This window comes from Marmota marmota, unplaced genomic scaffold (assembly GCF_001458135.2).
Source record: "Marmota marmota marmota unplaced genomic scaffold, marMar, whole genome shotgun sequence".
Taxonomy (NCBI): domain Eukaryota; kingdom Metazoa; phylum Chordata; class Mammalia; order Rodentia; family Sciuridae; genus Marmota; species Marmota marmota.
The window spans coordinates 2,965,578-2,993,182 of record NW_025999969.1 but is presented as its reverse complement, the minus strand read 5'-3'; the positions used below and the strand labels follow the sequence as shown (position 1 = coordinate 2,993,182).

Below are 27,605 nucleotides of genomic sequence, written 5' to 3'. Positions count from 1 at the left end.
CAACCTTGAAAAAAAATATTAGGACAACTTAGAGAGATTATGGTTGGGATGATAAAGACATATTGCAGGAGATATTTGAGTGGGGTCAACTCTGCCACTTTCTAACTATATGACCTTAGGGGCATAACTTGAAAGGTAGACATGAAAAAAGTTTTAAATCTTTTGGCATTTTTTGAGTGGTTTATAGGTTTTAAATTTTTGGTAACAAATTATGAAAGTTTACAAATACACAGAAAAGAATAGAGATTAATATAGCAGATACCTCTTTAGCCAATGCCCAGCTCTTATATTTTTTCCCCCACATGTATCTTAGGATATAGCCTAGTCTAACATCATATGGTTGGTTTTTTTCCCTTGGTTTGAAACTGTCTCATTTATTTGTTTTCTTAAACAGTTGAAGGTACGACCAAAAGAGCTAAGATTGCTTGTAATACTCACATGGCCCCTAGAATGCATCGAATGGTAGTGATGAGCCAGGTTTACAAGCAGACATTGGCCAAGAGCTCAGATACTCTGGTGGGGTCGCATGTCAAGATTCATCGCTGCAATGAATCTTTTATATATCTTCTCTCTCCTTTACGGTAAGCACAATCTTAGTGTTCTGACATTTTGCCATGTTCTTTGGACTAGGATAGATTTTTTTTTCTTCAGATACTATTATTTTAGGCAACTTTTGTATCTTATTCAGAGGAATTTACCTCATTTCTTTATTTTTTCAGATCTGTAACAATTGAGAAGTGTAGGAATAGCACCTTTGTCTTGGGCCCCATAGAGACTGCTCTTCATCTCCACAGTTGTGACAACGTCAAAGTCATTGCTGTTTGCCATCGTTTGTCTATCTCCTCAACAACAGGTTGCATCTTTCACATTCTGTCCCCTACGCGCCCACTTATTCTCTCTGGGAACCAGAGAGTAACTTTCGCCCCTTTTCATACCCACTATCCAATGCTAGAGGACCATATGGCCAGGACAGGCCTTGCTACGGTGCCTAATTATTGGAATAATCCAATGGTTGTATGTAGAGAGAACAGCGACACAAGTGTGTTCCAGCTCTTACCACCTTCTGAATTCTATATATTTATTATTCCCTTCGAAATGGAAGGGGACACAACAGAGATACCTGGGGGTCTTCCATCTGCTTATCAGAAAGCACTGAGTCAAAGAGAACAGAAAATACAGATCTGGCAAAAAACTGTGAAGGAGGCTCGTTTGACAAAGTAAGTGTTTTCTAGGAGTAATTATATTTTCTTTGAAACCCCATGTGGGAAAAATTAATCTGCACCTACTTATAGCTGAACTAAAGTAATTAGTAAATATAATGTGTCTTTTGTTAAGACTTGCATTTCAGGTCAGTATTTTAAACATTGTTGGGATGGGAAGGAACAGATGTTCAAGTGTTAGACTCCTTTTTTTTAAGGTAAGTTTAGTTGACAGATATTTATATGAATTAAAGAAATGTAAAATATGCCACATAATTGAATACTTAAATGGATTAGTTTTAGTTGTTATGCTAATGGTTCTCAAATTTGGATACACATCAGAATTCTCTAAGGAGTGTTAAAAATACAGATTTCTCTGGCTCCACCACACCACAGACTTATTTAGTCTGTGGTGTGTCTACCTAATGCTGATCCACAGACTAATGCCTGTTTTTATCAAAGTTTTTCCTAATGATAAAATGTAAAAAATAAGTACAGTGTTTTTAGAGAGCTTAATTTACTCAATGTAAAATACTATCTTTTTTAATATACTATTTTGGGATTATTTCCTTCCCACTATTAGGATAGAAATTACCCTAAATATTTTATTTTTTATTATATGCTTATTGTATTAGACAGCTGTAATTATTGTATATATTATGTATAACCCACTCTACTTGGAATACAATCTGAAGTCTGTACCCTCTTTGCCTCATTTTCTGCCATTCTTTGCCTCATTCACTCCCTCTCACCTTGTGAAAGTCTTCTTGCTATTATTTAGTTATTGCTCTCTTGCCAAAGACCAGCAGAAACAAATGTGTAGATCTAGGATGGCTTGTAGAAACAATCCAAGGAGGAAGAAAACTGTCATCTCAGTAAGAAGGTATTAAAAAGAACTTACGATTGGATTTTGGTTTGTGTTAGGCGATTTGGGGGAGAGTTCTAGGAAATAGGAATTAGATGCCATCTGAAAGTGAAAGTATTTCTGTGATCGATAGCTTAATAATTTGTATCTCTAGGTGGGGGAACAATGAAGTAGAACTAAGTTTAATTATAAAGAAGCAACAGTCAAAATTACCCAGGAAAGGGTGGTGTTTCGTATTTTTTGTGGTTTGGATCACAACATTTATATTTTCCTCTGAACTGAGATATGATTATGGAGTATTCTTGTACTTGTTTGGTCTTTCATCATCCCAGGTGGCCTTGTCTTCTGTTGGTGTTCTGTGGAATTGTTTTGAGATCAACAGAAAAACATCACAGCTAGGCCAGACCTTAGCCACACCACGGCCTAACTGATAGTTTTAAGCTGCCTCCCGGCTTCTCTTATCTTGAACATGTTAAATTTGGTCTTACTTTAGAGCCTTTGTCATTTCTGTTTCTTCTGCCTGGCAACCCTTTCCAGGTAATCATTGTGCTTCTTCCATAACTTCATTCAGACCTCTGTTCCAGTATCATCTTCAAGAGGCCTCTTCTGTCCTTTTTGAAAAATAGTATTCCCAGTACTCTCTGTTCTCTTTCTTTGCTCTATTTGTCTCTGAGGCACTCAATGCCTGTTTTTATCAAAGTTTTTCCTAATGGTAAAATGTAAAAAAAATAAGTACAGTGTTTTTTTAAAGAGCTCAATTTACTCAATGTAAAATACTGTCTTTCATTTTGAGATTATTTCCTTCCTACTATTAGGGTAGAAATTACCAGTACTTCAGTTATGTTATATCATAACATTTATTTTGCTTCTTATCTATCTTCTCTACTAGAATATACAGTCTGTAAGACATAGATCATACAGATCACAATGTGCATGGTGCCCTCTGGAGTCATTCACCATCAGCCTGCCCAAACAGGACTTACCTCTTCCCTTTTATTTATAGGTTTGTTCGCATCAGTTGAAACACTGCCCAGCATTAACTTGGCCCTTAATGAATATCTGACAGGGAATAAGTCATGACAAAGACGATATTGTATCTGACCAATCCCCCCAACTAGTGATGGTGATCTAATGTACTATGAACAGAGTGAGATAACTTGAGATATTCATTTAACATGCTCCCATTAAAATTGTTATCACTTGGAGTAAAATTATGTGAATTAGTGTTCTAACATTATTTTTGCTCTCAATTACAATTTTAGGGATCAAAGGAAGCAGTTCCAGGTACTTGTGGAGAATAAGTTTTATGAGTGGTTGATTAATACAGGACATCGCCAACAGCTGGACAGCCTTGTACCCCCTGCAGCAGGCTCCAAACAAGCAGCAGGATAAGGTCCTACATCCAGTCACTGGTAGGCATTTATAATGCAGGCTGCTTAAAACAAATTCATTTGCGGGAAATCTTTCAAGTATACAAAAAATACACAAAATATTATGTTACTAACCCTTGCCAAATTTTTCCCCAGCACTCCCAACTGCAACATAGACCTTTACATATTTGCAATATTTTATAGTGAGAAAAACCAAAATATTAAGGTGGAACCTTTAGAATTTTAGGCAAATAAACAATTTTGTCTTTTTTGCTTGGCACAATTACTTGGCACAATTTACACTGTCCAAAGATTCTACTTTCATTCATACATAGTTTTAAGTTTGATTCTCTCCTTTCTTCTCTCTGCTTTCTCACCTCTCTCCCACAAATCAATTAATAAATTAGTCAGTCTTTGTTAATGACACCTGAGAGGTAATAATCCATATGAAAGTTTGATTACTGAACACTAGAATATTATAGATGACAGAATAGAACATGGTTACAGACAAATTTGCTGGAAGTTATTTCATCCAAATATATGGTGTTTTTCTAGATAGAAATTAGTTTACTTCGTTACTCTAAAGTTTTTTTAAAGGCTAACAATAAGGAAAACAGACAAAGGGCATGAACAGGTGGCTCATAGAAAAATACAGAGACAAGGATACTCATTTAAAAATAAATGTAGTATATAGGTTAAATATCCCTTATTCTGAAATGTTTAGGACCAGACACATTTCAGATTTTAGATTTTGGAATATTTACATAGACTTTACCATGTGTAAATCTTGAAAATTGGACTAATTAGAACCAATTTTTTTTTTTTTAATGCCAAAGAAAACCAGAAACCCAGTGCCAAAGTTTGAAACTTTTTTGAGTCTTGGCATTTTGCTTGACAGTGTGACAAAAATAAAAATAAAAATTACAAATATTCTTTGATTTGGTGATTTCACTTCTTGGAATACTAATATATATGTGTTGTGTGTGTGTAAAGTTCTGCTAAATTTTTATTTTATGTACTTTTTTTAAATCCACAAAACTGTATTTATCTTGTAAAATACGATGTTTTGGAATAAATACACATTGGAATTGCTAAAAAAACTAATTAACATACATATTGCCTCACATAAGTTGTTACTTTTATAGTGAGAAAACTTAAAGAGAATTTACCCTTTAGCATTCTCAACAATACAGTAGTTACAGTGTTGTACAGTAGATGTATTGAATTTATTCCTCCCATAACTGAATATTGTTAGGCTATAAAGATCTTTTTTAGAAATATATTCATTGTAGCATTGTTTGAAATAGCTGTAACCTGGAAATAGCCCAAATGTTTCTCAGAAGAGAGCTGATGCCTATTGACTGATTCATCTGTAATATGAATGCATCTTTAAAAAGAATGAAATATATTTATGTGGATACTGAATGATCTCTAAACTCAGGGAGAAAATTAAAATGTCTCCTATGTTTGAAAATAGAGTGGGATTATCATACATATGCTTATTATGTGCCTAGAATTTTTCTGAAAGGATGTAAAGAAGTCATAAACAGTATTTGTTTTTTCAGGAATAAGACTGGGTGTCTAGGATAGGAAAAACTTTTTTTATTGAGATGTAATTTACATAAAAAATTCACTGTTTTAAAATAATGAATTTAGTGGCTTTTGGTATATTCATAATTTTGTGCTGAATTCACCATTTAGAAATTCAAAATATTTTCATAACCTCTAAAATAAGCCCAGACACATTGGCAGTCACTTCCCATTCTTCCAACCCTGTGTATCTATTCTTATTCCCCTGGCAACTAGTCATCTACTTTATCTATTCTGGACATTTCATAAAAGTGGAATCTCATAATATGTCTATCTTCTTTTACTTAGCATAATGTTTTTCAAGGCCCATCCATGTTGTAGCATGTATTAATACTTTGTTCCTTTTTATGGATGGATGTTATTTCATTGTGTGGATCTACCACTTTGTTTATCCATTCATCAGTTGATGAACATTTGGGTTATTGGTATTTTTGTGAATAATGCTGTCATGTACATTCGTATGTAAGTGTTTGTAGAGACATGTTTATTTCTATATATCTTTATTTGTGCACTACAGTTGTAAGTAATGGAGGGATTTGTTGTTACATATTCATGCATGCACACAATATAACAATATAATTTTGTCAATATCATTCTCCAGTATTTCTCTTTTCCTCCCCACCTCCTATCCCTTGGTCCTTTTCCTCTACTGATCTCCCTTTGATTTTCATGAGATTCCATCCTCAACTATCTTTTCTCTTTTCTAAGCTTCCACATGAGATAAAACATGTGGCCTTCTATATTTGGCTTATTTCACTTAACATAATATTCTGAAGTTCTATTCATTTTCCTGCACATGACGATCTCATTCTTCTTTATGGCCAAATAAAACTTCATTGTGTGTATTCTTCCTTATCCATCCATTGATGGACATGTAAGTTCCATAGTTTGGCTATTGTGAATTGTGCTGCTATAAACAATGGTATGCATATATCACTAGAGCATGATGACTTTAATTCTTCAGGAGTAGTATAGCTGGGTTATGTGGTGGTTCCATTTTTTGTCTTGCTTTGGTCTATGTTTTTTGGTTTTATTTTGTTTTTTAGTACTGGGTTTGGAACCCAAGGATGCTTAGCCACCTGAGCCACATTCCAGCCTTTTTTTTTTTTTTTTTTTTTTTTTNATTGTCAGTAATGATACAGTGAACATGAGAGTTTTGATTTGATTTCAGTTTCTTTGGTTAAGTAGCCAAAAGTGAGATTGATCATATAGTAGTTCTGTTTTTAATTTTGAAACAGGGTGTCCTGCTAAGTTGCTTAGGGCCTTGCAAATTTGAAGAGGCTGGCTTTGAACTTGCAGCCCTCCTGCCTGAGCCTCCTAAGCCACTAGTATTACAGGTGTGCACCACCATGCCTGGCCCATTCCTAGTCTTTTGAGGAAGGAACCTCCATTGTACTAATTTACAATCCCACCAACAGTGTAAGAATGTTCCTTTTACTCTATATCCTCTCCAGCATTTTTTATTGTTTGTATTCTTGATGGTTGCCATTCTGACTGAAGTGAAATGAAATCTCAGGGTAGTGTTGATATGCATTTCCCTAATTGATAATGATGTTGAACATTATTTCATATATTTGTTGGCCATTTGTATTTAAAAAAAATTATTTTTAGTTGAATATGGACTCAATGCCTTTTGTTTGTTTTTATGTGGTGCTAGGATCGAACCCAGTGCCTCACACTTGCAAGGCAAGTGCTCTACCACTAAGGAAAGGTCTTAAGTAAAGACCTTTCCTTGACTTCCATTCATACTCAATTATTACTATTTAGGCTGAATCTTAGCTACTACTCCAGTCCTGAATTTTTTCTTTTGAGAAGTGTCTGTTATGCTGCTTATTCATTTGTCCATTTATTAATTGGGTTATTGTTTTTTAGTGGGGTTTTTTTTGCTTTTCAGTATTAAATTTGAGTTTTTGTATATATTCTGGATATTAATCCTCTTAATAGAAGAGGGGCTAGCAAAGGTTTTCTCTCATTCTATAAGTTGTCTACATTCTTAATTGTTTCCTTTGCTGTTCAGAAGCTTTGATGCCATCCCATTTATTATCTCTTGGCATTATTTCCTGACCTTTAGAGGTCCTATTGAGAAAGTTGATGCCTATACCTATATGTTGGAGTATTGACCCTACGTTTTCTAGGAGTTACCTAGTTTCTGGTCTGATTTCACATGGGCATATACCTAGGAAAGGAATTGCAAGGATATATTATACTTAATTTTTTAAGGAATGGCAATTCTCAAAGCTATGAAAGATATACTTTGTTATTTACTTTATGTGGTATTTACATTTTTAAGTTGCATATTACATTTTTAAAGAAAAAGTCTTCATATTTTTAGTTAATAATGCTGAGATTAAGAATTAGGAGATTTTGCAAAAGAAATTGAAACTATAACAGGGTAAAAATTTTAGCTTAAACCTATCTCATGATCTGCCAGGTTTTTGTAGAATTACACATAGAAGATATTATGAACTAATGTGACACAAAAAAAAGGAATATGGTTAACCTTATAAACTCTGTTTTATCACTCTAAATTATCTCCATAATTTATGTGATTTTGTAAATAAGGGTTTTCTTATTTGCATGAAGGCAATAAAAAATAATTAATATGAATTTTTCTTTTGTTATCTTCAGGGCCCTGAAAACCTAAGGATGAATGAAGCATGGTTCCCATCTTAATACAAAATTGGGATAGCTTCATTGCTGCTTAAGAGACTTTGAGGATTTTTTTTTTTTTTTTTTTACCCTTTATTTAAGACCTTTCCTTGACTTCCATTCATACTCAATTATTACTATTTAGGCTGAATCTTAGCTAAACTTCTGACTTTCATGTAAGCATATTGTTTATAGAGCATTAGAAGACTCATGTTTGTGATGCCAACATGTTAATGAAGGCAGTCCCATTTTGTGTGTGTATATGTGTGTGAATATTTAAGTGATCATAGATTTGCAAGTGATTTCATTTTTTAATTTGTATGATGAAAGGGTTTGATCCTTTCTAGAGTTAAGAGATTTTTTATAGTTCTTTGTAACTATTTAAAAGATGGTTGCTATTGCTTTTAAAAAATAATTGGAATAAAAGTATGATTGGTTGGTGTATAAATAAAACAGAAATAGTTTTATACAAAGATATTTTAGTCCTTAAAGTATGAAACTTAATGAATTTGTGTAAAAATCTTTATTTTTTATTTTCTGCTTCAAATGTTCAATAAACAAGCTAAAAAGTAATTTTCTCCTTTTGTTAAAAAGATAAAGCTTTGTTTTTGTGTGTGTGGTGCTGGGGATTGATACTCATGGCTTTGTGCTAAGCAAGCACTCTTCTGAGTTATATCCCCAGCTCCAAGGCTTTACTTTTGATTTTAGAAAAGGTTTTCATTATCATTCTGTGACATATGGAAGTACGATTTACTTGGATAAGCTTTGTTTCTCAAGAAAAAAGAAAACAATTTTCAGTTGATAAAATGAATTATTCATATTTCATATGCTTACTGGCAATTCAATTAGTAATTGTATTTAAAAAGGGCTACTTTTATTTGTGATGTGAAAATTAACCTTCACAATGTTGTTAATTCTAATTGAAGTTTTCAGAGTTTTTGTTTTAAGATGAAATTCAAGCAAGCAGAGCATTATCAAATAAATAAATATTGGAATAATAAAGGGTGTTTGGGAAATTGTTTGTTAATGACATTAATGATATTAATCAGATATTTCCTTATAATTTATAAAATTCAGAAAACTAAACATATAACTTAATTTTGTTTCTCAGTAGTTTTTATATTAAGCATTTTTGTTGTTTTCTAATTTGATCATAATATATCTTATGGGTATCCCATTTACAAATTATTCATTGTACAACTTTGTTAGTAGAAAGTTGGGGAAGTTGGACTTTTGAGAAGATATATTCTAGATCAGAAAAATTAAAATGGAGAAGGGATGATACATTATTTATTTGAGTTTACATAAGATGTACTGTCAGCCGAAAGTCAGAGATGTGTTCAGGGCCAAAAGAACGTTCTCTGAACAGGTTCAAAAATGATCTCGTAGGCAAAGAAAGACTAACTAGCAGGTGGCAACTTCCAGAATTCCACAGTAGCTTCCTGTCTTTCTGTATAGTGTGTCATGCTTCTTATGAATTAGAACTCTTTCCAATTTGTGTTTTGAAAAAGTTTCAAAGTTAAAGAACAGTTGCAAGAACAGGTCCATGATCTCCCATATATGCTGTGTAGGTTCACAAATTGTTAACGTTTTGCCACATTCACTTGACTACCCTCTACACAGTATAATTTTATTGGCTTAATTTGTGAGTAGGTTATAGACATCTTAGACTTTCACTCCCAAATATATTAGCATGAATTTTTTACCTACTCATACCAACAATTTAAAAAGTTAAATATTGGTACGATAGAATTTCTAATATCAAATCATATTAAAATTTTTATAAATGCCCCAAGAATGTTGTTTGTAGTGACTGTTTTCCAAACCCAAGGCCATGCATTGCTTTTAGTTGTCATGTAAGTTTTATTGCCTTCAAAATGTGTCATTTTTATCCAAAAATAGAGAATGGTGTTTAGACTCAGCCTTCCACAAGCTTTGTTGAGGGAAAAAAATAAAAGAATTTCAAAGAGGTTGCTTGCTGAAAAAAGTAAATTGTCCAGGGAAGAGAGACTTTTTTGTTTTTAATATTTAAAACTTTGGCTTGGTTTTGGTGTCTTGACTCAGCAAAGTCTATAATGCAGCAGGGCTGGGTAAGCATTAAAGGGGGTACTGAAGCTTTCCTTTATTTTATAATCCCAGTTGTTTTTCTAGAAACCATCAATAGACTCTAAATGACTGACTCAATTTTTGGAACCTATTCTCATGACTAAGCAAATGTTTGATTTGAAACCAGCCCAGTATAAATGTCTCTGGGCTTCTAACTCTCTGTAGCTTTCCTGGGTTTCTTTCAGCACTGGGGAAATCAACCTATGCACTAAAAATGTCTAAAACTGGAACCAAGGTAAGTAAAAAAAGTCATACTGATTTTTAGCCTACCCACTTTAAACGTAATGATACATTGAAAGGAACGTGGAGAAGAGCTTTTGCTTTTTTGCCTAGAGGTGAGTATGAATGGTTAAAGGACTAGTACTGGGAGAGAAAATTAAGAAAAGCTTATTATATTTTTCTACTCTAACAGAATTACCAAATACTTTCTTAAGAGTTTATCTATCTATCTGTATATATATACATATATATATGTATGTATGTATGTATGTGTATATATATATATATATATATATATATATATATATATATATATATATATATATAGCTGTGTGAATACTGTACAGATAAATAACATGTAAATATCATGATTTCTGCCTTCCAGCAACTAAATTCTATGAGGCGCCACAGAAACAGAACATACTGATGAGAATTATGTGGAGTAGGAAACTTAGTCAATTAAAATTTGTTTTATTAAATTTAGCCTCACTCTTAATGTTCCAAAAGCCCAAGGTGGGTGGGCCAGTCAGGTGAAATAATCTTTGGTATTTCCTTCATTCAAGCAGTTATTCTCACCCTTTCACCAAATAAAATGTTCACTTACATTAGGAAAACTGCTTTTAAAATATTTGATTCACAGTTGCTGGGCTAGGAAGTGATCTCTTAGGCAACATTTTGGGAATGACATTCTCTTTAGTTCTTCTACTCACTAATAAGTCTAAGGCAAAGCCATTGTCTCATACCTGATTTTTTTCCTCCAACATTTTGCTTGAAAATTTTTCAAATTTATTGAATTTGAAAGAACAAGAAATGTTCAGTGAATACTTGTATGTCCTTCCCTTGAATTCTCCAATTAACATTTTATCACATTTTATTGATCTTTTTTAATTAAGCCATTTGAAAATAAGGGGCAAACTTCTTTATCCTTTCACCTTAAAGTATCTTTTGCCTTCTATATCTCCTAAAACCAAAGGCTATCCCTGTGTAAACATCATCATGTCCCCAAGATTCATCATAAATATACCTTGTATTATATTTATACATATATTTCTGCATATAAGTATAATGCTATATGTGTGTGTATGTATGTGTATATATATAAAATATTCAGACCTTGTTCAAATTCCCCCCATTGCTACCAGAAATGTGTGACATTGGATATAGAGGTCATATATTACGTTTGAGGTCATATTTGGTTTGTCATGTCTCTTCTTTCTTTAACTTATTTAATCTATTACAGTCCCTCTACGTTTGTTGTTGTTTTTGAGACATTAACACTTCAAATCTAAGCCATGTATCTTATAGAAAAAGTCCTGCATCTTGATTTGTCTGATTATTTCCTCATGTGTGGATTCAGACAACATTTTTGGCAAGAAAACTACAGAGGCAATATTGTATACTTCCCAGTGTATCATCAGGAAATACTTGATCCATAACTGGTTAGTGTCTTTTTTTTTTTTTTTTTTGCCATTTGGCAAATAGAGCTAAAAATCAGTGCTTATCATCCAAAGGTTTGGGGGAAAACAGAAGTCTTTAGTGCTCTGAGGTTCTTGAAAATGTGCCATGCACATCCTACTAACAAAGAATTTGAAACACTTAGAGGGATTTCCACGGACCATGGCTGTTACATAACTATCTTAAACAGATAAAAACATCCCCCACTTTCTGGAATTTCAAAGATTTCCAGAGTAGTAATAATATGATCTCTTATTTCTTATAGCTGGGTTGTTCATTTATTAAAATAACTTTTGCTTGCTAGTCCAAGGGAGATAGTAAATAATCTCTTACTATTTTTCATTGCTTCTCTCTTTCCCACTCTCTTGCCAGCAGTTTATTCAAGGAATTATGGCCTCAGCAAAAAGAACAGATTATATTAAGCATGTTTTCTCTCTCAGATACTAAAGACATTTTTCCTTTTGTGTTGGATTGGTAAGCTGCTTTTCAACAGAAATTTTGAAAATGATAGAAACTTTGTGGTACTTTTTTTTTTTTAAGAGCGAGAGAGAATTTTTATTTATTTATTTATTTTAGTTTTTGGTGGACACAACATCTTTGTTTGTATGTGGTGCTGAGAATTGAACCCGGGCCGCATGCATACCAGGCAAGCACGCTACCGCTTGAGCCACATTCCCAGCCCAACTTTGTGGTACTTTTTAGGAAAATTTTCTGCACATCTCTTAGTTTTCTATAAAACTTTTTGCCCAACAGTCAAAACCTCAGCTAACAGTAGAACAAGTAAATTTCATGTTTCTTTTACAACTAGAAATTGAATATAGCCAGGTATTAACATGCTCTGGCTCTGAAGTCCTTGGTCCTGGACCACAGTATTGATTCTATGACAATATGATGAGTACTTTTGGCCTTGGGACAGTTGACTGGTAGTTAGGATGATGAACAGCATGGTGACCTTATAGAATGTCATGTATATTTCTACTTCTCAGGTATTAGTATCAGACATATGTGCACAGGGCAGTAAGTATGAGAAAAAAGGTAAAATAGATGATAATTTTATTCCTATTACCATATCCCTTACAAAGCATCTGTTTGGGTAAATAGTTAGTCCAAAACAAAGTGAATTGAGTTTATGGATTAGGGAGTTTAGAACCTATACATTCCTTGAGAAGTTATTTGATTTCCTAAAGATCTCTCTACAGGTAATAGGAAAAGCCTCACAGGCTCAGGATCAGTTCTGTTCAGCATCAAAGGATAGCATTGCCTTGTTGAACAGAGCTGGCTGTGCAAGCAGGGAGACAGTAGAGGAAAATAAAATGAACCATGCATTACTGAACTTGATGCAGCTGTCTTGTAACTAGCTAGTGACCTTAGGCAAGTCCCTTCTTTGTAACAACTGTAGCAAAAGCTTACTGGCAATTAGGAATCAAGTATTAAACCAAGTGCTTTGTAGACATCCTTTTGGGCCCTCAGAACACCCCTCTGCAGTATAAATTGTTACCTCGTTTTGCAAATGAAGATGTTTAGGAAAGGGTTCAATGCCCTGTCCCAGGTTCCTGAACTGGTAAGTAGTGGTGCTGGAATTTTTTTCTTTTCATCCATGAACTCAGGTACCATCGATCTCTAGTCTGCTATGCTAAAATGAAGAAAGGAGCAGAAAAACAAAAATTGGGTGAGAAGAGAAAGGAGATGATTCTTCTAGTAGGTGAGAAGGGGAAAAGGAAGTTTTTAGAGAACAGGATTTACAGGAGTTGAGAATAATGGGAAAGGTAGGGAAAGATTAAAGTAGAAGGTGGGTATGTTGGTATGTTTCTATCTAGAAAGAAACACCCTAGGTGGAAAAGGATATTTTATGCCCTTTGCAAGTCATTTTTTTTTTTCCTCTCATTCATTCTCTGCACCTAATAGCTCACCAAATCCTAAATTTCTTTTGATTGTTTTCCCATTGTAGTTGCATTGCACTTGGTCCTCATCATCTCTGCACCTCCACCCCCGGCCCCTAGCAACCATCTATTTCCAGGCACAAACCACTAATGTTCGGCTTCCACATGAGTTTCAAGGGTATTGATTCTAGCTTGGCTCTTGTGTCATTTCTCTGGCATTTCCCCCTGATTCTTAATCATATATTCACTATGCACTAGAGTTAACTACTTATTGTCCCTACAATAAGCCATGTTATTCCCCTCCTTTACTCTGCTGAACAGGCTTATCTCTCTTCCTTTGCTTCTGGAAAACATCTAGTTTCAATCCTCTGCTCAAGAACTCAAGACTACCTGGCCCTGTTTATCTGAAATTACTCCTTTGGGTTCATTAAAGCAAATTAGCCACAAGGTGGCAGCATAATTCCAAGAAATTAGCCACTCAAATCATGACACTTGTGCATTCAATCCAAATTCTAACCTAATATTGATCTTAGATTTGGAATTAATTATTAAGCAAAAAGGAAAAAAAACAACAGTCCATTTTTGTTTTTTATAGAGTTTTTCAGAAATTACTTGATAAATTCCTAAGTGTTCTTGGGAGCTGTCTTCTATTTCAGCCAGAACTATGCTGAGTTGTTTTATAGCCAGGACTTCCAGTCTCTCTAGTCATATTATTTGACAAATGGAAAGCTGAAGCCCAGAGAGATGTTTGCACTAATGTATGTTGGTGGTGGAAAAGCTGCCCTAGAACTGAGCCTTCTTATTTCTGGTTTCCAAGGGTTGCATGTTTTTTAGTGCTATGAGAGACTTACCCCAGACGCTGTGGAAGAAATTTGGTAAGACTTTGAAGCGAAGAATGCTCTTGCCTTGTCATTTCGTTACTTTACAGCTACCACATTGGCAAGAAACTAATGTAGAACATATAATGTAGTATATTTTAATGAGTGTTTGCTCTATAGTCTTTTAAAAGAAGCTCTTGAAAGTTAATCTATGTTTTTATTAATCTGTGTTTCTGTATACATCTTCCATATCACCTACCATGAATCTCTGTATGTGGAACTTATTCATATTTATCAAACATTTTTTGAATGCTTGGCAAGTGCTGGGCTCAGGGAGCCCATAGCTTAAGTAAGCCTTGGTTCTTGCCCTTGGATGAAATCTAGAAGGAGTCGGATGGGAGCATGGACATAGAAACGGACAGTTTACAATATAATGTGATAGGTACAGAAAGCTGTGGGAACATGAAGAAGAAATGAACTTGAGTGTGAAACTGCTGGTTTATGTTAGAGCTCTTTTGTCTTTTGCTTCATTTTTAAGTGTTCAGAAAGTACTTCTTCCTATTGTTGACAACTAAGATTGTTTGCCAGAAACCAAATGTTGTGAGGTAAAGTAGAACTACAAATACTGTCGCCTCTGAGTTGAGAAGAAAGGAATTTTTAAAGTGGGCAAGATTTTTTAATTTTTATTTTATCTATGAATAAAGCCACCCAACTCCTCAGTTCTTCTATTTATTTGTCCTGGACTTCAGATCACTTTTTATGAAGACAAAAATTTTCAAGGCCGACGCTATGACTGTGATTGCGACTGTGCAGACTTCCATGCATACCTAAGTCGCTGCAACTCAATCAGAGTGGAAGGAGGCACCTGGGCTGTGTATGAAAGACCTAACTTTGCTGGGCACATGTACATCTTACCTCAGGGAGAGTACCCTGAATACCAGCGTTGGATGGGCCTCAATGACCGCCTGGGGTCCTGCAGAGCTATTCATCTGGTGAGTCTAGGGCTTTTGCTCACTTTCTCCCTCTCCTCCATTTTCTTCTTCCTTAAAGTCTTCCTACCTTTCCACAGGCAGCTGGCTTCTCTTGGCTGCTGAATCTTAAATAAATCTTAGATCAGTTCATCATAAAACTGAATTACACTTATGACTTCCATTACTTACTACCTCTTGAGTATTTGGAGAAATGTTTTCTTATTAAAAGTCAACTGTTTCAGTCATTTCTTCAGGGAGGGTGGGAGTTCTGAGGATTTAGGTTCTGAAACAGGCTGTTCACTGAGTTCCTAACCTGCTGATGATTTCCATAACAATGGCTATTCATTTCTTTCTTTCTTTCTTTCTTTTTTTTATTTCAGACTAGTGGAGGCCAGTATAAGATTCAGATCTTTGAGAAAGGAGATTTTAATGGTCAGATGTATGAAACCACTGAAGACTGCCCTTCCATCATGGAGCAGTTTCACATGAGAGAGATCCACTCCTGTAAAGTGCTGGAAGGTGTCTGGGTTTTCTATGAGCTACCCAACTACCGTGGCAGACAGTACCTCCTGGACAAGAAGGAGTACCGGAAGCCCATCGATTGGGGTGCAGCTTCTCCTGCTGTCCAGTCATTCCGCCGCATTATGGAGTAATGACGTGGATGGGGCCATAGGTTTTTTCCTGAGGGCCAAATACTGGCTGGCCTCGTGGTCATAATAGGCATCATAAATAAAAACAATTGGCACGCATCCCACTGCTGACTATAATGCCTCTTAAATGCTTTTAGGAACTAGCATTGTAGTGCCCTGCCACAGTGGGCAGCCAACCAAAGCAACTCATCCATCAGATCACCAGTTTAGATCTTTGTGTCAAACAAAATGAGACTGCATTAAAAGTTAGAAAATCATACTGCTATGTAGTGGCTCTTTTTGCTTGTGTTTTGCATTAATTCAACAAGCGCAATAATAATACCTGGGATTATTATCCCATTCCTCACAACCCATCCAGTAAAAGAAGTGGTTTATCTGCATTCTATTAATAAAGAAACCGAGACTTGAAGAAATTAAAAAACATATTAAAAACTTGTCCAAGTTCACCAGCTGGTAAACGCAAGAGCTAGGATTTTGTCCAGGATATTTCTGTTTCCAACGCCATTGTTTTGTTTTTCTCTTTATTTCCTATTCATTCATTCAGCACTTAATGGCTAACGATCAGAGTGCATACAGTAAGTATGAGACCCTTAAAATTTTAAAAAGTGAAAAGAACAGAGTCCCTCAGAAGGTCCAGTTGAGGAGACAGGAGCAATCCATAAAAGCAGGGTGATTACTGGCAAATAGTGGAGCCATAAATCACCTGAAGTCCCTTGTTTAAGATTCAGAGATTCTCAACATTAGTAACTTCTCAGCCCTAACTTTGGTTTTCCATGAGAAGAAAGAACATGTTGAACAATTTGTTCCTCTGCTACAATAGTTGAAATGGAGTTTCATGGAGTTTTGCCTACTTTGAATAACCCCTGAGGTTCTATCTATTTAATCTTGATGAAGAGGAGAATGATGAAGGAAACAGGATCACTAGGAGTATTAGGGTCTATTCTAGTGAACCTGGGGATATGCTAAATGTAGCTATCTTTAAAAGAGAGGGTGAAGCCCATGTCTTCTAGCTCTTTTCACCAAAAGGATAAATGAGAGTCGTCAAACTCCTTTCGTATATACTTTAGTGTATACTGCATAGCTCTCCTACCCCAGACAGTTTTATTCATTTTATTATCTTCCTCTGCTTTTTATTGTTTCGTGTGTTTTAAGTGGAGGACTTTCGAGAGAAGTGGGTAGAAAGTAAGGGAGACACAATGAATTGAGGCAAAAAAAGAAAAGCTGTTAGCTGAGCTACAAAGAGCTCTGGCCAGTGAGCTGACTGCAACCATCAGCTCTAGACCTTATCATCCTACCACGAAGTTAACCTGCCTCCAAAATAACAGAGCCAAACCAAATGCTGTCTTGAGTCCCACTAAACAACTCAAATTCTCTGGAGGCTAGATAGGATACTGAAAACCTAGCTGACGACCTAAGACTACTGACACATTTTTAGAGGCACAATTTCTGGAAGTGACCTCAGAGATCCTGCCACTCCTTTTCCATCAAAGAAACTGAGGCTGTGGTACAGGGAGCTAGTGTCAGTCTTCTCTCATATCAACTCTTGCCATGTTCCCAGGGAGTTGGTCACAGTCTGTTCAAAACAGCCAGAAAAGCAATTCTGGCAGCAGGACAGGAAAACAAGTGTCAGGATGACTAACCACAGTCTCAGAGAAGTAAAAGATGGCTTTTGACAGATGAAAACAGAATTATCATTCTGGGGTATTATGTGCCTCTTGGTTTATGCCCTGATTCAAAAAGAGATTGCCATCATTCTCCCAGCTGCAGACATGCCAGGGGACTTTTACTTCATAAGAATTTTACTAGCAGTTGATAGTAGGGGTAAAAAATACTGTATGTTCTTCTCTGTTAATCAATCCCAGCTCTTTTGGTAGAACATAATGCTGTTAGAGTAAGAAGCTGTCATCCCACCTGTCAACCACACCCAGAACAGCACCTAGGTTACTATTCTGAGTTAACTCCTACCTTGTATTGTTTTATTATTCTGAAATGGCAGATGTCAAGAAAATAGGGCCAGGATACTTAAACAAGTTCAGCCTTGTTTCCATTGCAAGCATTCCTCTGAAAGCCCTGAACGGTTCCTAAATATGGAGACTGCTTACTCAAAATACAACATCAAGGGCTCCCATTTAAAGTCTCCAGGATAGAGCTTTCAGATAAATACAGAGCAGCATTAGTAAATACCAAATATTGGAATATAAATGTTTATCCCAGGATTTGCATAGGACTTATTCATACTAAGAAATTGTCACTTGCCTGAAATTCAAGTGTAACTGTATCCTATATTTATATTCACTAAATCTGGCAACAATGTTTCAAGAGCAAGGCAACATTAACATTGGACATGACATGGGTCAGAAGCACAGGTTGCAGCAGGCTATGGACAAGAAAGTACATTCCCCACAGATGGCATTTAAATACATTTTAAAAAACAAAACACTGCAAGCCAACATCTGCAGCTGAATATGGCCTATGGACTACTGATTTCTAAGTTTGACTTGTAAGAAAGTTCTGAATATCACAAAATGTTCTTACGTTGAGCAACATCTGCCCCTGTAATTACTGACCTGCTGTCCTAGTTCTGCTTTCCATCTAGTTCTTCATCCACAAGATAGCTCTTTAGATATTGAAAGATCCCTCCTGCTTTCCTCCATGCTGTCCTTTCTAGGTTGATTGGTTCCTATTCTTTCCATTTTTTCTTTCCTGATATGGTGGCTCCAATATTCCTCCCACTCCGGTGCATCACTTCTTTGCCAACTGAAGTCTTCCCACTGTCTTAGCTTATCATCTGACCAGTGCACACTACACCTAGAAGGTCATGTTTAGTTATTTCCTCCTTCTTTCTCAGGTATATACTGCTCTTGACTAAGATCAACTCTCCTTGGGCCTTCTACCAACCCTAATGAGGGACCCATTATCTTTTCCTAAAAATTGGCATTCCCCTTCAAAAGCTGGAGAGCTCCCTTCCTCCTCTGGGAGTTAAAAATGGATCTTAGTCCTGTCATTTCCACGTGCTAGCTCTAAGTGACACATGGATAACCCTACTTTCCTCATCAGTAAAACGAAGATGACACCCTCCTGTGGGCATTAAAATGAGATAATGTATGAAAATCACATAGCATGTACAGTCAATTCCTGTTATTCTCAGTAATTATAAAGACAGCACAAACACTGAATAGCAAATACCAAATAGTTGCTTCTAGAAGAAATGTAAGGCTTCTGAAAGCCTCTGGTCACATTTTTGCCAACTGTGCAACATGAACTTTTCAGGTGTGCTATTTAAAGACACTCAATGATATCTATTGCTGATTCATTAACATGGAACTCATGGCCAACAGCCCTATAACATACCTGAAGGAACATAATCTGATACATATACAGTCTCTGTTAAGGGGCATCTAATTTCTTATGCTTAGAAACACTAGACAGCAAATCAGCAGTACACTTGGGGCCGTTTAAACAGAAATCAACAAAAAGCAAAACAGTGTAGAGGACATGGCACTGAACAGACACACTGTTTAGGCACACTTGTCACACAGTATGAGCTAAAACAGGAAGGCAGAGCATTTGTTCCAGCCTAGTGAATTTGCAAATTTGGAATGTATGACATGATCAACTGGACTTCACCACTAGTATTTCCTAGTACGAAAGTACCACCATTATCAAGTTAAGATTTGTTTGTTGCTTTATTTTATTTATTTTTTACTTGTTTAGCCTTTTTCTACCTTTTTATCATCCCCCAGTTGTTTTCAGAGAAGCACTGCTGCATTTTTGGCAGATACTTCATAGTTGGGAAAAAAATACATCAGGATGATCTAGCCCATCCCACTCCCTTGAAAAGGAGCCACATTTTACTTGTAGCAGAAGCCAGGCTCACAGCTCTCCCATAAGCCTAGTTCTAGATTCTAACAGTTTGTGGTCAGCAGGTTGTTTGAGTTCAGACAAATCCCCCTTGTTTTCTACCTTCTGTCTGTCCCTCTTATCTGGGGACCCACAGCTAATCTCTAACTCTCCTTCCAGCCTTTGGCTGACCAGCTTCTGACCCATGCAGGAGAGAAGGGTCACTTGTGGAGATAACTCTAATGCAAGGGAACTCTGTCACCCTTTTACTTCTTTACTCAAGCCTCAAACTTCAAAATTGCCAGTTTCAGAACTGGAGGGGCCAGGGACCTTCCTGTACATCATAAAAACTTGGTGAGATAGGGCTCATTCACTACAGTTTATAGACAAGGGACTAGGGCTCCAAAAGCCTAAAAAACTTGACCAAGGTCACTGGTTCCAAAGCTCTTGTTCTTTCCACTGAACCATGCAACTTCTGTCTCCCAACATTCAGGAGACAGAACCTAGAGTCCCTTATCAGTCATGGCTATATTAAAATGACTTTATTGAGATATAATTCACATGCCATACAATCTACCTGTTTAAAGTGCACAACTCAGTGGCTTTTAGTATATTCACTGTTATGCACAACCTCACTACAGAAGACTTTAGAACATTTTAATCATTACAACAAGCAACTGTGTTATCTTTTAGGGATCACTGCCTTATCTCCCAGGTCCTGAGCAACTACTGATCTAGTTTCTGTGTCTACATATTTGCTTCTTCTAGACATTTTATGTAAATGAAATCATACAGTATATACTTTTGTGACTGGCTTCTTTCACTTAGCAAAATGTTTTCAAGTTTCTTCCATGTTGTGGCATGTGGCATGTATCATTGCTTTTTGCCTTTTTATGGCCAAGTAATATTCCATTGGAAGAAAAAAATTCCAGTTTATCTATTCATCAGTGATTGGCATTAAGGGCTGTTTTTATCCTTTGGCTAGTATGAATAATGCTGTCATAAACATTTGTGCATAAGTTTTTATGTGAACATACATTTTCTTTTCTCTTAGGTATCACCTATGAGTGAAATTGTTGGGAGCATGATCCATTTCTTGTTATATAGCAGCATGTGGGGCCTCAAAATCACACAGACTTAGGTTGAATTCTAGCTGCTCACCCACTTTTTGTTGTAGGTTTGGAACCAAACACACTTCTCTTATTCTTAGTTTTATTTAAATATGTAAAATGGAGATAATGATGGGTGCTTCCCAGAAGTTTTGTTGGCATTAGATGAAATAATAAGGGGAAAATTCTTAGCCCAGTGAATGAGCAAGTGCTGAATAAAGGAAGCTTCCAAATATGAAATCCCTGAAGGAAGAGGTGATGAGGACTGGGAATCAGTGTGCTGGCAGTATCTCCAGTGCCTCTCAGCTTTAATGAGCAATGATTTAGGTGTCTATGAGTGACTTTATGAGAGCCCTCCTAGAGAGCAGAAGGAGGGTTGGAGGCTGGGAGTGGAGGGGAGGCCAAAACACGCTGGGCAGGTAAGGGGATTAGCTGCTTGCACAGAAAGGGGAGGTCAATTTTCCTCATTCAATTTCTGCCAGGGCCTGTGCTGCCCCTTTGGTCTTCTCTTATCTCAGCAAATCAATCTCACTTCCCTTCAATGTTGGTCCCATTTTTCAACACCAGTGTGTCCCTTTGTGAGTCAGCAACCATGGGGACTCAGCACTCTGGTTGAGTGGTTCTGGAATTGATTAGCTTTCAGGGGAAATCCTGCCAGCACTTCCCCTCTTGCAAGCAGAGCACAGCGGGCAGGGATTTGTTCCTATTGTCCACACTCCCTCACCCCGAACAGGCCGCATTAGCCTGTGCGCTGAACCATTTGACCAGAACAATGGCGGGTCCTGGCAGTGGTGCTGACCTCCGCGGTTCTCAGTGCACACAGGATGGTTTGCCTGAGCTCATAGTGAACTGGTGACCCTGCTCAGGCCAGTGCTCCAGGGCCCAGAATGCTAGACGGAAAGATAGAGCTTCTGACCCTGTTCCTGCGAGCAGGAGGCTGGTGAAGGAATAAGAGTGGCCAGGAGAGCTGCCGGCAGGTTGACTGTAAACCACCCCACTGACAGCTTCCGGGGACTTCTGTAAAGGCCAGGAATCCTTGCAGTTGTGAGGGAGTCCCATCTTCCTGCCCCATTCACTGTGTCTTACAGCCATCCAGCAGCAGCTATGGGTGCACATGTGATGCCTCATTTGTGTCTCACCATGGTTATGTGAAAAAAGAAGATAGTTATTATTATTCCCATTTTGCACAGGAATAGACTGAGATACAGAAAGGCTATGTGGCTTTAGGGGAAATTATAGACTTTCTAGGTCTCCCATAGTCAACAGCAACCCTTTGACATAAAAGCTATTCATGCCAAAAGTTTCCCTGAAATATGACAATTTTAAGAAAACCATTCCCCTCATTTTTACCATACATATAAAACACACTTGCAATTGGCCACTATGATTTAAAAAAAAAATGTTAGTGATATACAAGTGGGAACTAAAGCCCTGAACTTGGAGGGAGAAGAATGTGTGTCTGAGCATGCACTGGGAAGACAAATGGAAATGCACTTGTCCAGTGTTTGTATGATCTCCTACCCTTCTGTCCTACATTTTTCTGGTTTCCAGTTGGGTCCTGACATAATAAAAGACACATGGCAGATCTCTTGGAGGCTCAACAGCTTATCTTTCAGATTCATTCCCTTTTTTGGCAAATCTAATTCGTGAAAAATTTCCAAATTTGCCAAACAAATAATCTAGGGGAAAAAATATTCATGTTATGAAACCCAAGTCTGTCTGTCTGCACCTCAAAATCCTGTGCTCAGGAGAAGAAAGTTGGTGGGAAGAATCTCAGGTATACACAAGGGCCCACACCTTTGAAAATGGGTTTGCTATTGTGCCCCCCAAAAGAAAGTCTTAAAGGACTCAAGTATGAAAGGGATTGTATATGGGGAAAGGAGGTACAGGGGACAATGGGCTGGAAGAATATGTGCTCGGTGGGGTCTTGCTCATCAGGGCATATCTCCTCCCCACCCCAACCCCACCCCTTCCCTGGCTAGAATACTGCAATTGACCCTGACCTCCTGGCGCTAATTCCTATAATTTCATGGACAAAAATATTATTTTTCTGAAAGTTGAACCTCACAGTAATTTATGTACTTTTGTTAGTTAATATACAGGCTTAAAGAATTAGGAAGGGGTGTTCTGTGTTTTGTAAGTCTAAAGAAAGAACAATTATTTAGCAGTTAACATCCTGATCATTTAGGTGCATCTTTGCTTTAGAAGTCAGAATGCCAGGCAAAGGGAGGGAAGTAACTCAGCAAGGGACAACTCCCAAGGAGTAACCACTATTACATTCACTTTAAAATGACTACCTATGGGACTTTTTTAAAAAATGCACAATTATCTGGGCTAGGTGGCACATGCCTCTAATCTCAGCTACTAGGGAGGCTGAGGAAGGAAGACTACAAATTTGACCAGTCTGGACAACACAGTGAGACACTGTCTCAAAATAAATTTTTTTCAAAAGGGCTGGGGATGTAACTCAGTGGTAGAAAATTTGCCTAACATGATGTAAAAAGAAAAAAAATTACACACAATTTCAAATAAAAACTCAAAGTTCAGAGTCTGTTTTCAAAGAATTATGTAAGCAAGAGAAAAATCTATAGAGTGTTAGAAGTTGACATCCTACCCAAACTTATTAAGGCAGATTCTCCCACTCTGTGACTTTTTCATATTGTCCTTAGGTCCCGGAAAGAGGAGCTGTTCCTTGATTGAGGCCCATACTTGAAAGGAATCTATGTATCCCCAAATCATAATATAAAATATCTTGTCTTTCCTGTCTAAATATCTGTCTCTTCCTCTATCTCTATTTTTCTGTCTGTCTCTTTCTCTTGTTGGTTTGATAAATAATTGAGTGTAGAGGAGTTATAGGAGACAGTATAAGGAAGTTTAAATTTACTCTTTCCCTTTGAAGATTTGATTATTTTAGTCTGGGAAATAAACTCCCAATAGACAGATAACAAGAAAAAGAACATTGAAATTCTAGTACATGTCTAAGATCTTGGAAGATTAGACTCAAAGAAGGATATATATCTGTCTTAAAGGCATGGGGGGCTTGGGCTTCTGGGGCCATGCTAGGTGGTGCAGTGTATGGAAGATTTCTGTCCCTCACCCAACCCTGTACACACACACACACACACACACACACACACGTCCTGCTCTGGATCCACAGATCTATCTCCTCTCTCTATGATTTGCCTATTCCAGACTGTCATGTCAGTGGAATCAGGCAGTCTATAGCTTTCTGTACCTGGCTTCTTTTATTTAACATAATGCTTTTGAGATACATCTATATTGTATTTATCAATATTTTTTCTTTGTTACTGAATAATTAAGTATTTACTCTGTGGACGTAATTCATTTGGTTTCACTGCTCACTGAAGAACATGGGGTTGTTTCCAGAAGGCCTGGTTTTGTTTATAGTTCCTTCAAGTCATCCAAAGTAGGTGTGCAGCCAGGTCACTTTCCCCAATATAACTCACTATATATCTTTCTCTTCTCTCATTAGCTGATGTCATTTTGAGAAGTGCTTAGAACTGCCTGAAAATCCTGAATTGGTGAAATAATGCATGGAGTGAGACGCCTGCCTACCTTGGCTTCCTAAGTATCTCAATTCCTGGGTTCAGAGGTCAATTGAAGTCCTTGGGCCCAGGCCAGCTTCTGTCCCATCCTGGCCTAGCATGGCTGAGCACCCGCAGGTGGCAGGGCTGGCCCTGGGAGAGCTCAGCTCTTCCAGCCCCTGGGTTACAAAGTGATCCTCTGAGTGGGTTAATTTATAGTTTCTAAATATTTAGACTTCGGGTATATGAGCTTCTGTTTGTATTCTGCCCTCAGGTCTGCAAATGGAAGGGAGGCCACACCCTGGTTGTAAAGGGACAGGACCTCGAGTTTCTTCTCACATACCTGTGAGCAAATTACTCCATCAGACACCAGTGACCCTCTGCTAGATGGGAGGAATAAAATCTGTATCTAGAAGTACCTGCCTGGCTTCTGTGCTGGAAGAATCTTCCCTCATTTTTCCATCTGGTTCCCTGAATGATGGCAGCTGCCAGGGCAGGAGGAAACAACCCGTGCTTGGCAGTGCCTGCGGTGTCCCACTCCCCACAGCAGCTGTTTCCTCCTCCTTTCCCTCAAGCCCCACCCCCTGCCATCACAAGGCCGGGCCTCTACTTCCCCCACTTCCTACACAACGAGGAAAAGAAGGACCAGGGGCCAGCGTTTGCTCTGTTTCCTCTGAGGAATCCTAACTCTAAGATCCCAGGATTCTCTGACGTTGGTTCTTGGTCCTCATCACAGTCAATCTACCCTCAGACACTTCCCAAAGCCAGCCTCTGCCTGTGCCTCTGCTGCGGGCCTCTAAGCCTATTCCATGACTCCTCACCACTCCATCCACCTCACTGCTATCAGAGCACTCTTTCTGAAACTCGGCTAGGATTGTTGCCTCCTTTACTTAAACCCTTCTAATCCTCCAGGTTATGAATCGAATCCCAACTCCCTGGGCGGTGGTACACCATGACAGTACCACAGTGCACAGCGGTGCCTGTGTGCACACAGGCATGGAGCTGAGGGGCAGTGCTGCAGCATAGCTCCGGGAAAGGGCCTGGGCAAGCCCCAGCCCAATGCAAGGCACCTGCAGTTCTAACTGGCACAGAAGCTCATCACCCCCAAACCCCTCACCCACCCCCAATCCACTGAGGATTCTTCAAGGGGATCGTGCTATTGCCTGCTGGGAATAACCCTCTCTACCTTTTTGCCTGTGAGTCTTCTCCTTATCCGTTGTAACAACTCAGCTGTGTTCTCAGGGGCTTCACTGACCACATGCCTGTCTTCCAAGCTCCTCTACTCAGTCCTTGCTGAGTGCAGAGTCATAATTATCTACACACATCTCTCTTCTTCTGTAGAGTCTGAATTCCTGGAGATCAAGGACTGTCCATATATCACAGGGTAGATATTCATTGCTAAATGAGCAGTTATCACGCACCTCATATGGGTCAGTATTGTATGGTGTTAGTACAGATGGGCTAAGAAGAGAAAGAAGAGTTGTCTTGAACTTAAGATCCTTATCAAGCACCAGAGATTCCCCAAGGCATCTTAGGGAGACAGGCAGGCCCCCCATCCTCCCAATTTTACTGTATCCTCACTGAAAGCAAAAAGTTGCTTATATGAAGAAACATTGGTCAGCTATGGAATCCAAGGAAAGATGAGTCTTGGGGACAAATGTGGGTGAGTGGGTGAATGTGTCTAAATGCTGTCCCTGGAGGAGGAAGCCTTGGTCACTACCTTCTAATTTCACTGTCCTGTGGCAGGAACAAGCAGGAGTCACACCACTGTGGCTGGATCCCATGTCCTGCTGTCAGTGTGGGAGTCTTCTAGTCCCTCATTCTGAGCACATGCTTCTCCACCACCCCTCTGATTCTGACTGCATCTCCAAGTAACATGACTGCTGTTGCTCAAGGTCTCTGTTCTTATGTTAGTGGGAACAAAAGTTGTACCACTCAGCTTCAGCTCCACTAAAATTCAGGAGACAAAGGTTGGTGAATAAAATAGGTTTATTCAAAGCTGGCCTTGAGGAAACAGAGATCTTTTCTGTGAGACAAAAGGCAGGGATATACATATAATAAATTTAGCTAGGTTGTGCTAGTCAGAAACACAGGACAGTCTCAGTTTCCCTGGTGCCTGCCTGGGTCAGGGGGCAGCACCCCTCCCCATCCTGCCTCTATCTAGTTAGTGGGAGGAAACTCCAGAGGCAGAACAGAAGATATCAGGAATTTGATTCTAATTTTAAAGGGGCTCTGATTCCCTAGCATAATTATTATTCGTAAATTACTGACTTGAATGGGCTCATCTTCCCTGTGCTGACAATGGACATTTTCTGGGCTCACAGGATGAAGGTCAGGTTTGGATTGGAACAATTTCACCAGAGCAATGGAAGACAGTCTGTGAGAAATCATGGGACACAAACAACATCCCCAGGAGGTGACATGTCAGTGAACCTGTGTCACGGATGAGAGTCGTTGCATCTTGTTTTATTTATTTATTTATTTTGACAGGCAGCCTGTTATGATTATCCATGCTGAACCACCCAGATTCAAATTCTGGTTTTACCACTTACTAGCTGTGTTACTTAATCTTTCTGGCCCTCAACTTCCTCATCTTAAATTAGAATAGTCAAGCACTTACCTATCGAGCATCATTTTCTCTACACCCTTAAACCCATTCAGTCCTTGTAGCAATTTTCAGCTGGCACATGCAGGAGGATGAACGTGTTGGGATGCTAATGTCCCTGGAATATCCCCAAACCACAGTGGTGAGAGCTAGAGGATACATACATCCTCACCCCTCAGTGGGACAACACTGAGGCATGCTCTACACCGTCCCCATGAGATCCCCCAGGACTGAGGCCTGCTGCACATACTGGTAATCATCTTAATGACAGACTCACTGGTTTCCTTCCTTGCCCCAGGTCATCCCAGAGTCACCTCCCAAATGCCTTCCCCACAATCAAATCCTTCTTTGGAAGAGCTTTTAGGGGAATGCAATCCAGGACATCCACCTTAAAGGTGAGGAAATTAAAGCTCAGAAAGATGAAGCACTTGCCCCAAGGTCACAGGAACCTCAGCGACAGAGCCCACATTCAAGCCTGGCCAGCTCATTCTCCACCAGCGGCCTTATGTTCAGGATTCCATTGCCTCACCCTCCAGTTTTGTACCACAGATGGGGGTCATGCGCCCCCACCCACATCTGGCTCCAGCTGCTGCTTTAATTCAGCACTAGCCTGCCACTGCTGCTAGCACCTCCCACTAGCAAAACTCCCATCAGCAGCGGGGCAGATCTGGGTCCTTCAGATGTTCCCAGCCACTCGGTGGAGTCAGTACTCACGTGGGCCGGCTTATTTCTGG

At 38.2% G+C, this 27,605-nt stretch overlaps 2 protein-coding genes across 5 annotated transcripts in view; both read left to right on the top strand.

Annotated features, from left to right (window-relative positions):
* Tbccd1 (TBCC domain containing 1) overlaps positions 1-8,675 on the top strand; it is a 30,335-nt gene extending 21,660 nt beyond the window's left edge. For 3 of the 4 annotated variants that reach the window (XM_048804034.1, XM_015499961.2, XM_015499959.2), the window contains exons 5-8: positions 395-581; positions 720-1,217; positions 3,327-3,476; positions 7,653-8,675. In XM_048804034.1, coding sequence (XP_048659991.1) covers positions 395-581; positions 720-1,217; positions 3,327-3,456 — 815 coding nt within the window. In that variant the 3' untranslated portion in view covers positions 3,457-3,476; positions 7,653-8,675. The remainder of the gene's footprint in view (positions 1-394; positions 582-719; positions 1,218-3,326; positions 3,477-7,652) is intronic. The other variant, XM_015499960.2, reaches the window with a different exon arrangement.
* Positions 8,676-11,071: 2,396 nt separating this feature from the next.
* Crygs (crystallin gamma S) lies at positions 11,072-15,876 on the top strand. Its single transcript, XM_015499886.2, has 2 exons — positions 11,072-15,143; positions 15,503-15,876. Exons 1-2 carry the CDS (start codon positions 15,054-15,056, stop codon positions 15,773-15,775), a joined length of 363 nt encoding a protein of 120 aa, XP_015355372.2. The 5' UTR covers positions 11,072-15,053; the 3' UTR covers positions 15,776-15,876.
* The last annotated feature ends 11,729 nt before the right edge of the window (positions 15,877-27,605 follow it).